The 16121-nt window shown below is 55.4% G+C and overlaps 1 protein-coding gene across 1 annotated transcript in view; it reads left to right on the top strand.

Annotated features, from left to right (window-relative positions):
- The window catches only part of LOC125280908 (dual oxidase 1-like), a 171561-nt gene that overhangs the window by 143101 nt on the left and 12339 nt on the right, over positions 1 to 16121 (top strand). Inside the window, 22 exon segments of the mRNA XM_048215903.2 lie at positions 1690 to 1770; positions 1960 to 2124; positions 3397 to 3584; positions 3722 to 3842; positions 3845 to 3916; positions 4042 to 4214; positions 4644 to 4704; positions 4848 to 4916; positions 4919 to 4943; positions 6266 to 6380; positions 8145 to 8238; positions 8241 to 8319; positions 8529 to 8647; positions 9246 to 9375; positions 10058 to 10189; positions 10910 to 10995; positions 10998 to 11122; positions 11748 to 11800; positions 11802 to 11928; positions 14001 to 14226; positions 14497 to 14587; positions 14830 to 15005. Of these exon segments, the coding sequence (XP_048071860.2) occupies positions 1690 to 1770; positions 1960 to 2124; positions 3397 to 3584; positions 3722 to 3842; positions 3845 to 3916; positions 4042 to 4214; positions 4644 to 4704; positions 4848 to 4916; positions 4919 to 4943; positions 6266 to 6380; positions 8145 to 8238; positions 8241 to 8319; positions 8529 to 8647; positions 9246 to 9375; positions 10058 to 10189; positions 10910 to 10995; positions 10998 to 11122; positions 11748 to 11800; positions 11802 to 11928; positions 14001 to 14226; positions 14497 to 14587; positions 14830 to 15005 (2508 nt within the window).

Raw genomic sequence — 16121 nt, 5'->3', positions numbered from 1 at the left:
GAGGGTTAAAAGTGGTTAATGTGGGGACATGGAATGGATTCCTTGCCAGCCCTGGCCTCCGTCAGTGGCAGCAGGGAAACTGCCATCTTACGGGCAGGGCACTCTTTGGAGAACAGTTGGAGTAAAGAATCCATGGAGAAGCTGAAACAAATATGGCGGTATCTGTTCATTTGGTAAATCCTAACTGGACACTGATTTGACGCACACATCATGCTAGGTATGGAGGATACAGCTATGAGTGGAAACAGTTCCTGACCCTAGGGGACTTCTAGGTGGCAAGAGAAGAGAGGAAGCTGAACACTGTGGCCAACCAAGAACCGGAAATGTTGGGTGGGAACTCTTAGTGCGGTCCCTGAAGAAGATATCATGTGCCACATCCTCTCAGCCCACCTTGTGCTCACCCACAGCTGGCGGGCAGTTTCTACGTACCCTGACAGTTTCCTACCTCCAGTACCTGCTTGCCTCTCCTTCCTTCTCCACCTGAGGGCTGGAAGACACTTACTGCCCCTAGTGCAACATTCAGCCAGTTGGTGGATAGATTCCCTGGCTTCCTCCCTGCTCAACAGGCAATTCTGAGGTGTGCCCATACAGTCTTCGAGAGGCCACCAACAGGAGTGAGCCCCAGTTTCCCTCAGCAGTAACTCACTCCGTGACAAGTCCCATATTGATGTCCCTGCCTTACTTCCCCACTTCCTCCAGCACATCCTGGGCCACCTCCCAGTTAGCCACATGTCTCAAATCCTTCCCTCAGGCTCTGCCTTTAGGGGTTAACCTGCCTCAGGCTAAGGATCTGAAATACCATGTGGCACAGGGCACTTTTGAGTAAGTTGGAAGATGGAATCTGACTGGTCACCTGATCTGCTGACCAGAAGGACCTCCATTCCATCTCTGATTCTGAACCTTTCCCTCTTCCCTCACTGCCTGAGTTCTTCCCTCAACAACTGAGTGCTCCCTCCCAGATCCTAGTTTTTGGAAAGTATAATAGGGTCAATAAGAGGAATTACATGAGGAACATGATTCCTCAAAGGAGGAGGAGGCAAGGTTCTCCCTTGACCAGGAAGTCCCTGATCCCACCCCCAGAAACTGGAAAAGAGACCAGAATAGCAATAGGCGGCAGAGCCACAGCCCCAGGGCCCACACACTTGCCCTGGGTGGGGGGGCGGCTCTGCTCAGCAGGAGAGGGCCAAGCCCCTCTCCACACTGCCCGTACCCAGGGAGTGGTCACAGAATGACCTCTCCTTTCCTGAGTGGAAGAGTGGTTGGCTTTGGGGCAGTGGCTGGCTCTTGCTCCGTATATCTTAGGGCTGGGACTGGTTTCTGTCCTGCCCTGTCCCTAGGGAGCTGAGGGGTGAGGGCACTAGAAGGCTCCTGCATGCCCCTCCACATCGCCACTGTTCTCCAGCTTTGTCTTGTTCTCTGAGGTTATTTGTCAGCACACACTGCCCCTGTCTCCACTGCTTCAGGGCTCCCTGCCATGTTTCCCCCACTGAGCAGCTAGAAGAATGAGCTCGAGTTTGGATATCACTTTGTCCTTGGTTCTCTCCCTCCGCCGCCTACCTTCCACACTGTGCTGGGTTTCCACCTTCTGCTGCTCCCCTTGCCAGGCTACCAAGACGCATATCCTGCAGGCTTGCCTGTCCTCTCATGCCTGGACTTGCCCAGCTGCCCCTTCCCTCTGTTCTCACACAGGAATTCAGAACCCCATTTCCCGGGAGGTGCAGCGATTTGATGGGTGGCACAACCTCATGGAGCACAGATGGGGCAGCAAAGGTAGGTGAGGGCCAAGTGGAAACAGGCCTAGGGGCAGGGTTACCCGAAGGGGCAAGGGCTGGCAGGTACCAGCGGAGGCTCATGCATTCTTAAGGTTTTAGGATCTGTGGTATGGATGGAAGCCTGGGAGAGGGGAGGTAAGGGAGCCCCACTGAGGATTTATCTTTGTTCCTACCCCTCCTACCCCAGGCTCTCGGCTCCAGCGCCTAGTTCCAGCCAGCTATGCAGATGGTGTGTACCAGCCCTTGGGAGAACCCCAGCTGCCCAACCCCAGAGACCTTAGCAACACTGCCACGAGGGGCCCTGCAGGGCAGGCCTCCCTGCGAAAGCGAACAGTGCTGGGAGTCTTCTTTGGTGAGGGCCTCAACCTCTGGGGGAGGGAGGCCAGTAGGGTCAGCTGGACACCTCTATGTCTGAGGGGGGAGTCAGGAAGTGAGGGAGAGAAGTGATGGTGGGTCTTAGAGATGTGGGTGAGAGATGAAGGGGCAGGCAATGGGATGGGGTATTCTTACCCAAAACTGGATTTGCCTCTTGGTGGGTATTTAGCCAAAAGACACAGGAAAGCCAAGATTAGAGAGTTTTACTTGGAACAAGTAAGGGAAAACATGGAGGATATTTCCCAAAGCAGTCTGTTCCCGAATAACAAAACTGGGGAAGTTTTAAGCTAAGGGTCTGTATGGATTCACGAAGGCACTTGTGCAATGGAGAATTCAGCCTAGAATTTAGGCTAAAGTCATCATAGAATGACGGAGTCCAGGTCTTAATTGATGGAAGTCACAAGGGCCAGCAAGGGTTGGCATCAATTGTCTGCCTTTAATCGATCTGATATCTGAATATTCAAAGAAGTTTAAATCCTGCAAAGATAACTCAAGAATGTGCTTTGAGCGAGTAGTCATAAATCACAAGATGTCTGGGGCCTAAAAGGATTTTTCTTAAGTCAAGAAAGCTATGTCTTGTATTTCTTTTTCTGGAGAAGGAAAAGTAGAGGGAGAAAGTCTGAGTGGGGGAGGCATAAATTTGCCCCACACTGAGCTGCCGATGGGACTACAGGTAGAGGCTGGAGCCTGACAATAATCTGGCAGGGGCTCTTGGTGGACCCTGTTTTCACTCATGGTCCCTGTGACTCCTGGGACAGTCTCAGGCCAGGGTTCTGATTTTGACAAGAGCGCTGGAGGCCGGGGTGTCAAAATGGGGGTGCTAGGGTGGGTGGTCTGACCCCAGTGACTGTGGGTTGTTGGCTCCCAACAGGAATGTTGGGCTCCTGCTGGCCACCCAAGGTGCCTACATTTGATTCCCAGTGTCCGGTGTTGCAGTGAGACTGGCAGTTTCTCTGGGCAGGCTGCTCCCAGCTGCATGTTGAAGCAGGTGTTCCCAGCCTGACTGCCCAGGCACACTCACCCGGCACCTCCCAGTTACCAAGGAGAGGACCAAACCGGCAACGAAAGCAGTTTGGACCAGGGTGTAACAAAGCACTGGGAAAGGTGGAGGAGGTCAAGACTTGGACTTGCCAAAAATGGCTGAGTCATCTTTTGAAGCTTCAAAGGGAGTGGGGGAGTCTAGATACCTGATGCTGAAGGGAGAGTGGTCCTTAGCTGGTCCTTGCACGCCCTCCCCCGTTGTGGACAGGCTACCACGTGCTCTCGGACCTGGTGAGCGTGGAGACCCCGGGCTGCCCAGCCCAGTTTCTCAACATCCACATCCCGCCCGGGGACCCGGTGTTCGACCCTGACCGGCGCGGGAACGTGGTCCTCCCCTTCCAGAGGAGCCGCTGGGACCCCGAGACCGGACAGAGCCCCAGTAATCCCCGGGATCTGGTGAGACGAGACGGGCGGGGTGCCGGGTTCTGGGCCGGGCCGGGCGGGGAGAGACTCCCACCCCCTCGCCCACCGACACCCGCCTCCGCTACCCGACCCCGGGCGCACCTCGGCTCACCCTCCTGGTGCCCCCGCAGACCAACGAGGTGACGGGCCGGCTGGACGGCAGCGCCATCTATGGCTCCTCGCCCTCGTGCAGCGACGCGCTGCGGAGCTTCTCCCGCGGGCAGCTGGCGTGGGGGCCCGACCCCGCCTTCCCCGCGACGCACAAAGCCCCCCGCTCATGGGGACGGCGGCCGACCCCGCCACCGAACAGCGCGGCCCCGGGGGCTGAACGGCGGGGCGGCGGCGCGGGGCGGGCTGCGGCGGCCGGGGCGCGGGGCGGGCTGCGGACGGCAAAGTTGCGCTGCCCGCGGTCGCGCCGCCGCCCAGCTCCTCCCCTGCGGCCCCGCGTCGCGTCCAGCCTTCGCGGCGGAGCGAGGGAACCGCGACCCCTTCCTGCAGGCGCCGGGCCTGCTGTGGGGCCGCTACCACAACCTGTGCGCGCAGCGGCTGGCCCGCGAGCACCCGCAATGGGGGGACGAGGAGCTGTTCCAGCAGGCGCGCGAGAGGGTCACCGCCACCTACCAGGTCCGTCACTCGGCCTCTCTCCGTCCTCCCTCCCCGCCTTCCTCCCCCCTCCCCCAGGCTGCTGCGCGGGAGACGCCGCTGCCCCGCAGAGCCCTCCATCGTCGCACAAGCAGCCCCCGGAAACGCCCTTTTCCAGGAGGACACTGCTCCCCAGAACTGGAGCTAGCGGCTAGGAATGGACCCCGAAGATGAGGAGCAGGCGAAGGGCTATTATACACGAGACTGGGCTGTGGTTATTAGTCATTAGCCCACTCCCATCCCATGTTCCTAGTGGGGCACAGGCCTCCGCACCTGTCCTGTTGCAGTTGCCCCCCTCGTGACTGCCCCTGCCTGGCCGTCATCTCCCACCTAAGCCTTCCTTGGGCTCAGACCCCTCCCAGCGTGGCTGCTCCAGCCCTTGCCTCCCTTTTGCCCTCTCTTGACCCTCAGAACATCGTTCTGTATGAGTGGCTGCCCAGCTTCCTGCAGAAAACACCCCCCAAGTATGCAGGTGAGGGGATGGGGAAGGAGAATGGGAAAGCTAGCAGGAGTTTTTTGGGGCAGGGAGAAGGGGTGTGGGGGGGGGAGGGGGGAGGAGGCTGGGTGGTTTAAGGGCTAAGTGTTACTATCCTCCCTCTTCTCCCCTTCCCCCAGGACACAGCCCTTTCCTGGACCCCAGCATCTCCCCAGAGTTCCTGGCCGCTTCTGAGCAATTCTTCTCTACCAGGTGCCTCCTGGCGGCTACATGAGGTGAGGGCAAAGTGCAAAGGTTTGTGTATTGGCAGGAGTGGGGATGTCATTTGAGAAAAATCTGTCCTCAGGAGCCCTCAGGAAAGGATTATCAGTCTGAAGTGTGCTAATTTCCCCAGGGAACAGTGAATTTGGAGGGGGAAGAACAATTGTTAAAAAAGACATCATTGTGATTTTTAAGCACTTTATGTCCACTTTCCCACAGCTGGTGTATATATTAACTCCCCAATTAAACACAGGCTAATCGAGGCTGAGGATGAGTCACGAAGCCCGCTGGTCTGAACCTTAGGTCTTGACACTGCACTGGGGGCATTTTTAGCTGTAAGCAGAGGAGCCAGGTCTTGCGGGGAATTATAATAAAAGAAGTGTGAGAGCTGAAGAAACATTTTGACTCCAAAATAATGAAAAGGGAATTTTAAAGTAAAAAAAAAAATTTTAATTAAATGTATATGGAACAAAACATGTCAGTTTATTTTTTACAATTGCATTATAATTTAAAAACAATTCATAGGTTAGGGGCGCCTGGGTGGCTCAGGCAGGTAAGCAGCTGCCTTGGGCTCAGGTCATGATCCCAAGGTTCTAGGATTGAGCCCGCATCAGGCTCTCTGCTTAGCAGGGAGTCTGCTTCTCCCTGTCCCTCTCCCTCTGCCCCGTCCCCCTGCTCATACTCACACTCTCTCTGTCAAATAAATAAATAAAATATTTACGAAAAAACAATTCATAGGTTAGATTTTCTTACTCTGAAACAATTTTTGGATATGCCTAATAATAGCCAAGAAATCATAGCAATGGACTTATCCACAGATAAGTAATTTCGAAAGAACAATGAAAAATCCTTTAAAAATGTTTTAACTTACATATATATGTTATATGTATATGTGTGTGTGTATATGTATATATATGTGTGTGTGTATATATATGTGTGTGTGTGTGTGTGTATATATATATATACACATCTCTCTTCAGAGAGGTCCTGTGAGTTGCCCATGGTCACACAGCTGTTCACTAACAGAGCAAGGACCCAGACCTAGATGTTCTAGTGCCTTTGTCAATCATGCTGTCAAGTCTCCTAAAATAGAAGTAAAGTTTTAGATCCCTTGTGTGTTCTGGAGACCTGCTCTCAGCAGCATGAGCTTCGGATGGGGACATCATTCACCCCGAGTGGGGAATCAACCTATGGAGGAGGAATGGCCTGCTGGTTTCAGAGGGAACATCAGCACTGGGTGGTTCCAGGGCATGGACTGTGGTGTGGGGAGAGCCTGTCTGCTCAACCTCCAACCCCGTCTTCTCTCCCCATTCCCAAAGCATCCAAATCTACGAAGAGCTGAAGATGTGGACGCGCTGCTGCTGGGCATGGCCTCCCAGATCGCTGAGCGAGAGGACCATGTCATGGTGGAGGATGTGCTAGGTGACGCTGAGGCTGTCCCTGCAGGCTGGGTACTGCTGTCACCTGGGTGGGGATTCTGCTGGAGCTCCAGTGTCAGGCCAGGAGGAGTGACCAGGGCTGGGAGCCTGCACTCTCTCACTGCTCAGACACCTGTTGACCATGGTTCCCTCTGTGTGATTCTGGCCCCCCTGGGGCTGGTTGGAGACTGGGTCCTGGGCTAGTGGAGCTGTGGTGGCCCGGTGCTCCCTCAGATTCTCTGCTATTTCATCCCCAGATTTCTGGCCAGGACCCCTGAAGTTTTCCTGTACAGACCACCCGGCTGGCTGTGTGCAGAGGGGCTGGGATCTGGGCCTGCCCTCTTATACCAAGGCCAGGGAAGCACTGGGTCTGCCTCCGATTACCAGATGGCAGGACATCAACCCTGCACTCTCCCAGAGCAACCACACCATAAGGAGGGGTTGGGACGCAGAGGGCAGGGTGGGAGGGCCAAGGCACATTGGCCCAAGACATGGAAGGAAGGCAGTGAGGCACAAACACTAGAGACAAGTCCTTGGTGAGAGGGATGGGACTCACCCACATGGTTTTTCCCAATATCATCTACGAGGATGGAAGTTACCAGACCAGCAGGATTTGGCAGTAGACCTTGTGACTCTGCAGATCCAGCAAATGTTTGTTGAGCATGTCTTGCACGCCAGGCACTTAATAAGCATTATCTCGTTTACTCTTCCCAACAGCCATCTGAGCAGGTGTGGAAGGTCCTCAACCCAGGAACAAGCTGTACTTTTTTATACACTGACACTCGGGCTGCCTTTGGGGAGTCAACTGTTACTCCCTGAGCTGTCGCCTGGGCCACGTGGCATTGCCTGCCAGCCAACAGAGCAGTTTTGGTGGCCTTACCATCTTGGCATAGTGGCGTTTCTACAATTGCACGCTGGTTTTACTGCTTTCGTCCGTACTGTTTAGAAGATTGTTGGAAAGTGGAGAAGTGAAAGGCCGATGAAGAAACAATATGCACGTGGGGCGTATAAACTTTATACAGTCAATAGAAAGGTAGGAATCACCAGGCGCACCAAAAGTAGCAAATCTTTAGCTCCCCTGGGCCTCGCTGGAATTTAAGCTGAGCAAATGTTTGTTTACATTGCAGAGAAAAGAACTAAAGTCAAGGTCAGGTAGAAAATGCTGCTCATAGAAGGTTGAAGTCTGTCTCCAAAAGGCAGTGTCTATGCAGGGATTTGATTTATACAAACTTTTTTAGCTCTCAAGAATAGAAACCTTTTCAGGGCACCTGGGTGCCTCAGTCGTTGAGTGTCTGCCTTTGGCTCAGGGCGTGATCCCAGCATTCTGGGTTCGAGCCCCACGTCAGGCTCCTCCGCTGGGAGCCTGCTTCTTCCTCTCCCACTCCCCCTGCTTGTGTTCCCTCTCTCGCTGGCTGTCTCTCTCTCTGTCAAATGAATAAATAAAATCTTTAAAAAAAAAAAAAAGAACAGAAACCTTTTCTACACATCATTCTACCTTTCCAATTTTTGTAGTGATTTTGACCTTCAACTTTCATATCTTTTTGAGAACAAGCCACATAGGGAACTGGCTGCCTGTTTTATTCCAACTTTCTACAAGAGGCAGCTGAATCTGTGAGCGAGTTCCCATAAATGAGTTAACTTGTGTAAAGCACTCAGAGCGGTGCCAGGGGCATAATAAGTGAGGGATCGTCACTGTCATTTATTATTATCCTCCCTGGGGCTGATCCCTGCGAACTACCCTTGCCCCAGGGCGGGTGCCGGGTCCTTGCACTCACTCTTGTCCCTTCTTGGCCCCAGGTGCTGGAATCCACAGCTGCCCTGTACAACCGGGACCTGTCCCGGCTGGAGCTGCTCCCTGGGGGGCTCCTGGAGAGCCATGTGGACCCCGGGCCCTCTTTAGCGCTATTGTCGTCAACCAGTTTGTGAGGCTGCGGGACGGCGACCGCTACTGGTTTGAGAACACCAGCAATGGGTAAGGCCTGCCTGGGTCCCTTCCTCAGACTTACCTTGGCCTGGGCCCCAGGCCCTCTGCGTGTAATGTCAGCAGCCCCACGGGCCCTTGAGTCCCAGCTGGCCTCCCCACTTCCTCAGCCCCTCTGGGTCTCTTTCCTCATCTGGGTCCTCGGGCCAGAACAGGCATCTCTCTCCAATGCAGCAGCTCCCCGCCTCTCCCTCCTGCAGGCTGTTCTCTGAGGAAGAAATCGCAGAGATCAGAAACACTTCCCTACGGGATGTCCTAGTGGCTGTCACCAACTTGAACCCCAGTGCCCTGCAGCCCAGTGTCTTCTTCTGGCATACGGGTGAGTGGCCAGGGGGTGCTTGGAGGGGCCTGGAGTCGGGTGTCTCATCCCGCCTCAGCCATGGGCCTGGTTCAGGGGCGGCTCGGCAGTAGACTCCAAAGAGTCAGTGAGCCATGGTTCTGCCCTTGGGAACTTTGGTTCCGGGCACCACGGTGGCCGCATGTGGCTGTGTAGGTCCCCTTCCGCACAACCCCAGGAGGTACCCAAGTGGGGTCAAGACTAAGACTCAGAGAGACCTAGGGAGGAAGGCTCCCATCGGCTGGGCTGAGCCTGGGGTGGGTGGGATATCGGGAAGGCCCAGTGCAGTGAGGATATCCTCATTCCACAGCAGTGACGAAGGAAGGGCTGTGTGTGTGTGTGTGTGTGTGTGTGTGCGTGTACATATGTGCGTGTGAGGGAGAGAGAGGTGAGGTTCGTTTCTGACCCCACTTGTTACCCCACTAGGCAAACACCACATTCCTGGTATAATGACAGGGGTAAGCAGCTCTCACCCATCTGCTACCCAGAGGCCCCCCACCCTACCCTTTCTGCCACCCTAACCTCTTCAGTGATTCTGGCCCAGCACCCCCCAGGACTCTAGCTTCCTCTACTTCCCCAGGAGACCCCTGCCTGCAGCCCAGACAGCTCAGCACCAAGGGCCTGCCAGCCTGTGCTCCCTCCATCATGTGGGACTATTTCGAAGGCAGTGGATTTGGCTCTGGGGTCACCATCGGGACTCTCTGCTGCTTCCCCCTTGGTAAAAGTGATACGCAGGGTGGTGTTGGGTGAAATGCGTAATCTAAGGGGTGGCAGTGGGGTGGTTTCATCTATGACAACTGACCATGTACAGTACTGTTTCTTTGGGCACATGACGGAACACATCAAAGCAGGAGGGGACATGAGCAGTGTCTGACCTGCAGATAAATCAGCTGCAAGGACATTTGCCTTCCTGTTCTCCTGGGGTCCCTCCAGGGCCCAGGTTGGTCAAGAGCCACAAGGAATCTATTTCACAGTTATTTGCAGGAGCCTGGGCCTGGGAAACCGTCCAAGGCAAACCCTGCTTGAGAACCAGTTGAGAACTAGCTGGGCAAAGGCTTGAGACTTCGCCTCTGGCATGGCTGTGTGTGAGCCCACCAGCTGCATGGCAGAGCGGGTCCGGTCTCTGGCACAAGCACTCTGGTCTAAGTCTCTGGCTGGGAAGGGACCCGAGTGGTGGAAGCAGCAGAGGCAGTGCTGGCATCTTAGATGATACCCTAAGCTCCCTCCCCACCCCCACCCGACCCCCACCCCAGCCCCCACCAGGGAGCTTCAAAATTTGAGCCAATTGAATGAGCCGACCTAGGAGGTGGGGAAAGGAGGGAGTTCTGCCAAGGAAAGGGGTCACTGATCTCACCAAACCCCCACCTTCCTCTGGCCATCCTCCTGCCTCTGCCCTCTCGTGAGCCTGCTGAGTGGCTGGATTGTTGCCCAGCTCCGAAGGAGAAATTTCAAGAGGCTCCAGGGCCGGGACCGCCAGAGTGTCACGTCTGAGAAGCTCGGGGGGGGGGGGGGGGCGCATGGAAGGTAGGCCTGGAGTTGGCCAGGGTGGTGCGGGGGAGGACATGACTCAGGGCTGCAGACCACCCCCACCTCAGCAGCCTAAGGAAAAGGCCCCCCTTTTCTAGGCCTCCAAGCAGGTCAGGGCAGGTGGAAAGAGCCATGGAGGCATCAGGTGGAAGTTGGACCTGGAGTTCTCCACCCTCCGTAGGTCTCCCCGTGGTCCCACATACAGGGCCTGTGATAGACTCACGGGGAGGAGTCACAGGGCCCTGACTACGTTTCACAGGCTTACTGTAACTCTCTAGAATCCCCAGCAACGGATGCTTTGTGGCATCTTACACTGGAATTTCAGGCAACAGAGAAGGAATTAATGAAGGTTCAGAGTCACACTGAAGGAGGATAGGAATCTTGATTCCACCACTTGGGCTTTTGGGCTTTAGGCAGATTTTTTAATTCCTCTAAACCTATTTTTTCTTATCTGTGAAACAGGAATAATAATAGCACTTACCTCATGAAGGTTTATGAAGATTAAATTAACTAGTTCCCGCCAAGTACTTGGTACAGTATTGGGCACACAGTAAACACTCAGGAAATGTTGGTTATTCTTCACGTGGGCTAAAGGCACAGCAGGACTGTTGGGGAAGGGACGACCCTCAGTACCCAAGAAGGGGCCAGGAGCTACGGAGGCCTTGACCTAACTCCAGCTCTAAGCCGGCCTCCTGCATCCTGTCCCCGGCTGACCAGCCCTGTCTCTCCAGCATTGGAATGGCAGGGCCACAAGGAGCTCTCTCGGCCTGTGCTCGTGCACCTGCAGCCCCGGCAGACGTGCGTGGTGACGGCAGGCTCTCTGTGCTCCGCGCCATCCAGCTGCGACCCCCGCAGCAGGTCAGCGTCATCCTGTCCGGCAACCGCGGACGCCGCGCCCTGCTGCTCAGGATCCCCAAGGAGTAGGATCTGGTGTGGCCCAGCGGGTCCTGTTCCTGGTCCGCAGCCTGGGAGGCAGCCAGGTGGAGGGGAAGGAGCGCTGAATCAGGCAGGGTTTGTGGCTTCTAGTCCCTGGCTGTGGTAACTGAGAGAGGAACGTGAACACACTCATCCCGTTCTGGGCCTGTGGGGTGACGTGATCTGCACAGGGCCTTCTTCCTGCGCAGTCTTCCCCGCCCCTTTCTAGGGATGCCCCAGTGGGCCCTAGCTGGGAGTCCTTGGAAGAAGCCAGGCCCTCTTCTCTGCCCCCTGATTTTAGGATCTAGTGAATTGTTCGAGAGTGTGGAGGGGAACTGAATCAGAGGCTGATTTTCAGCTCTGACTGTCTGGCTTCTGGGCCCCTCCGTCGTCTGTCCTCCCTGCCTTCCTGACTCTTTTCTCCCATGTGAACAGAGAGGGAGGAATGGCTTTAGACGTGTGTCTCTGAATGCAGTTTCTGTGCCTATAAATGAGCCCGGAACTCCACCAAGCCCAGGACATAACAGTAAATCCCTTTTACGAGGGCGTTCTTTCCAGTGGCCCCTGACAAAACTCACGCAAAGCTCCTGGCCCCAGGAGTCCTCGACAAGTGGTTGCCCTCCCTGTCGCCACTCCGTAGGTGCTGCTGTTTAACCTGGAGGAAGAGCGGCAGGTGCTGGTGGAAGACCTTCGCCCTGAAGGAGAGCGGGCTGAGGTTCCAGGAATGGGAGCCGCGGGAGCAGGAGCTGATGAGGGCAGCCGTGGCCCGAGAGCAGAGGAGCCACCTCTTGGAGACCTTTTTCAGGCACCTTTTCTCCCAGGTGTGTAGGTAGGCTCAGGTCTGTCCCTGCATGTCTGCCTATGGCGGTGCCCTTACCTGCACACAGCCATGGGGTAACTCCAGGGACAGTCAGGAGCCCTGACACTAATAATCAGGTCTACTACATTTTTGGCCCAATCCCCTGGCCTCTCTGTAAGGAGATGCTCTGACACCTACCTGAGCCACTCCAGGGAGGCCGCGTCAGGAGCTTATCTGTATGTGTCGCTCAGCTCTCTCCTCAGGGCTGTCCGGCCTCTCTGCCCTCACTTAACTCATCCTAGCCAAAAGGCCACAGAAACTCAGGGTCAGTATGGGGCCAGCGAGAGCCCTTGGTGCCCCCTCCTTGGTGCAGTGCCGCTGCCAGAGGCCTCCTTGGGACATGAGCCCACCTTGCAGACTTCCAAGAACTACCGAGGAGATGTGGGAAAACAAGCCAGGAAGAGAAATGCGAGGACTTGCATGCACGTCTGGCACAGAAATAGAGCAGCCTGGGTCCAGAAGGGTGGAGAGGAGAAGCTTGGTAGAGATAAGATCCCTCCAGCCCAGGCCCCACTCAAGGAGTTTGTCACCCCTCTGGGAAGAAGGCACAGACACAGAAAGGAAGGTAACCAGCACAGAATGATGAATGTAAGACAGCCATGAGCTAAGCAATGTAGGAGTTCAGAAAAGGTGCTGAGTCTTCAGGCTGGTGGACGGTCGTGGTTCGGGTCAGATTTGACGGAGACTTAAAAAGAGGTGAAAAATTGTTGGCTCAGAGGAAAGGAGCAGGAGGGACTGCACAGAGGTGTCTAGTAGAAGGGCAAAAAAATTAATGTTTGAGGAGAAGAAACAGGGTTGGCTGACTGGGGAGAGGATTCATGAGGGAAGTGACCATTTAATGGTCATTTACGACGTGCCGGGCACATGGCTTTTGTCATCTACTCCCCAAGCCAGTTGAACTTGAGTATGCACTGGAATGGAGGGACCTCCTCCCCAGGTGGGGAGACTCATTGCCAGGGCCGAGGCGGGGCCGGGGCACCTCTACTCGGCTATGGGGACCCTTGTGCTGGGGGCGCAAGGGGGTGCTACCATGTCTTAGGGGTAGCTGCAGCCCTCTCCGTCTGCACAGTGCTTCCAGGTTTCAAGACATTTTCCATACAGCGTCTCTTGTTGATTCTCACAATAGCCCTGTGAGATAAGTAGGGCACGTAAGAAAAATGAATGACAGACAACTGGTGCGACTCCCCTGAGGTCACACAGCAGGGGGGTGGCAGAGCTGGGACAGGAGCCCGATCTTCTGCCTCCAGCCCCAGGCTCTTTCCACTAAAGCTCCCTGTTTGGAGCAACGAGGTTTGCATCGTGAAACCGCAGCCAGGCTTGGACTGGGGCCCCGGTTGACAGGCAGGCAGAACAGGTGCTGTGCCTGAGGCCTGTCTGCTTCCCTCACCCCCTGTTCTGATGCTGGGGCAGCCCCTGGGTGGGCTAAAGATAGCCCACCATGAGAATTCCCCCTTCCCAACCCCACTTTTTCTCAGCTCAGCTGAGGCTTTTTCTCAGTCAAAACTCCTTTGGGTCTAAGAGCAAGCTCGCACTGATAAAAGGTCAGTTGACTCTGAGGCTGTGCTGATGTCTCAGCAATTCCGAAGGGAGGACTGTGACCTGGCCTGGAAGGGGCTAGGAAAGGGACAGTTGCCAGCAAACAAAGCCACTTCTCTCTCTTAGCCTGCCTCGTTTTCTCCGTGTGTTTACTTCCCTCTGTCTGGGTCTCTGAGCACTTGGAAGAACGTGGCAGGCCACAACTTCTGAGTTTTGTTGTGCTCAGGTCAAGACAGACCTGGGACCTCTTAGTCCCAATTCCAGATCATCTGCTTGGGTCAAGTGTGCATCCCTGGTGCAATCAGCTAACACAGAGGACTGGGGCTCTGTAGAACAAAAAGCCCCAGGGACCACCTGCAGGGCACGGGCAGGTGCTCAGGAGACAGGGTGCTGGGCAGACACCTGGAAAAGGTGGCTCCTACAAGCCTCAGCTGGACTTCAAATCAAGGAAACCCTGTCTCCTTCTCTCTCCCTCCCTCTGTTGCTGCCCGGGTGCAGGTGCTGGACATCGACCAGGTGGACGCAGGGACCCTGCCCCTAGACTCATCGCAGAAGGTACGGGAGGCCCTGACTTGCGAGCTGAGCAGAGCTGAGTTTGCCGAGTTCCTGGGCCTCAAGCCCCAGGACATGTTTGTGGAGTCCATGTTCTCCCTGGCAGACAAAGATGGCAAGGTCTACCTGTCCTTCTGGGAGTTTCTGGACATCCTGGTGGTCTTCATGAAAGGTAGGGGAAAAGGAAGTGATCGTCCAGGTAGGAGAAGATGGAAGGGGCTAGAGATGAGGCTGGAGGGTAGCTGACCTGTTGGAGAAGGGGAAGTGCCGGGGCCTGGTCTCCAGCCACGGCAGACATCTGGGAGCACCCAGGTAGAGATCAGGAAGCAGAGTGACCCCTTGTTGTGATCAGCAGTGGGTCAGACTCATGTGAGGCCCCTTCTGGTCAGCCTGGGGTTTAGGCAGGTAGGTTGGGGCTCTCACGGGGTCCTCCTCCTCCCAGGCTCTCCTGAGAAGTCTCGCCTTATGTTCCGCATGTATGGCTTTGATGGGAATGGTCTCATTTCCGAGGACGAGTTCATCAGGATGCTGAGGTTGGTCCTGTGGGATGGCCGGAAGAGTGGGCCAGGACAGGGCCTGCTGGGGGAAAGAAGTGGGGGCATGAAGGTGGGAGCAGGAGGGTAAAGAGCAGGGGCCATATAGCCGAAGACTATTATAACTAGGAGGGGGCCCTTCCTTGTGGGCTCCGAAGGCCTGGTGGGATGGCCAGTAGGCCCTCCTGTCCAGGCCTCAAGCTTCTTTTCAGGGCCCGATGGTTTCCCTCCCCCAACCCCAGGTCCTTCATCGAGATCTCCAACAACTGCCTGTCCAAGGCGCAGCTGACGGAGGTGGTGGAGTCCACGTTCCGGGAGTCCGGCTTCCAGGATAGGGAGGAGCTGACGTGGGAGGACTTCCACTTCACGCTGCGGGACCATGACAGCGAGCTGCGATTCACACAGCTCTGCGTCAAAGGTGGGGGGCCTGGCCTTGGGGTCAACTGACATAGCCATTAGACATAGCAGGCACAGTGCATCGGGCCCACCTCCTTTTAGGAGCCCACAGAAATGCTTTAATTCCTTTTAAAGTCAGAAGGATGAGTATAATAATAATAAATAGGTGATAATATATCCAGCCTGGATTATATCCTTCTATGTACCAACGTGATTGTAAAAAATATTTATCTTTTATAAAGACATGTATATACTTTTTTTTTTTTTTAAGGGCGGAAGTGGTTTAGGAAGGTGACAGTGCCTAGGGCCCACAAAAGTCCTAATGCAGCTTTGCTCCCAGGGTGGGCAGGGTCAGGATGGGGTGGGGGACAGCAGACAGAATTCTGCTTCTTCCAGCTCTCTGTCAAAGATCCCTGTGCCAGGTGCCCAGGACGGGGGTGGGGTGGGGGGGACAGTGTCTCCTTGTTACAGCCCTCTCCAGGCCATATTCACCTGAGCTAGGGTGTCTGCTGGCAGGGGGGGCTCTGGTCTTGTTTGCCTTTATATCCCTTGGCTGAGCGCTTGGTTAATGTTGCTTGAGTGCACGGAGACCCACTTCTCTTGTCCTTCCCCCTACTTCCTGTCCCACCTGTGTCTCAGGTGGGTGGAGGCTAGAGCCAGGGTGAGGAGGGGGCAGGTAGCAGGACTCTCTGTGGTCTACTCTGAGCTGTTACGGTGCCTTCACGGTTTCTCGCTGGGGCATGTGGAGACCAAACCCAGCCCCTCCCAGGATGACGAGAACTTGGGGGAGCTGAGCAGCCCAGATGTGGGAGAGGGGCGAGTTGGGCAGGACACCACTGCGGCTCTGGTGAGGGCTTCCATGTCCCAGGGCTGGAGGAGAACTACTGGAGTGCAGACCAGCACTCCTGGTTCTTCAGCCTCTCACTTTTCCCAGGCAGCCAGGCAGTAGGCACCTGGGCCCGAGGGCTGAGCAGGGGCAGGTGTCCGGAGGTGAGCCCGGGCCAGAGTCCTGGGACCACTCAGCCCCTGGGGTGGAGGACCAGGCTGGGGGAGTGAGGATTATGCGGAAGGGTAGCTTTGAGTCCTGTTTTGTTTTGCTTTTAATTGTTGTTGTGCCTTGTTGTTTCCTTCAGATTTT

Source organism: Ursus arctos, unplaced genomic scaffold, assembly GCF_023065955.2.
Source record: "Ursus arctos isolate Adak ecotype North America unplaced genomic scaffold, UrsArc2.0 scaffold_16, whole genome shotgun sequence".
In the NCBI taxonomy this organism is placed as follows: Eukaryota; Metazoa; Chordata; class Mammalia; order Carnivora; family Ursidae; genus Ursus; species Ursus arctos.
Note: the sequence above shows the minus strand (reverse complement) of the source record. Positions and strands in the feature narration are given on the sequence as shown.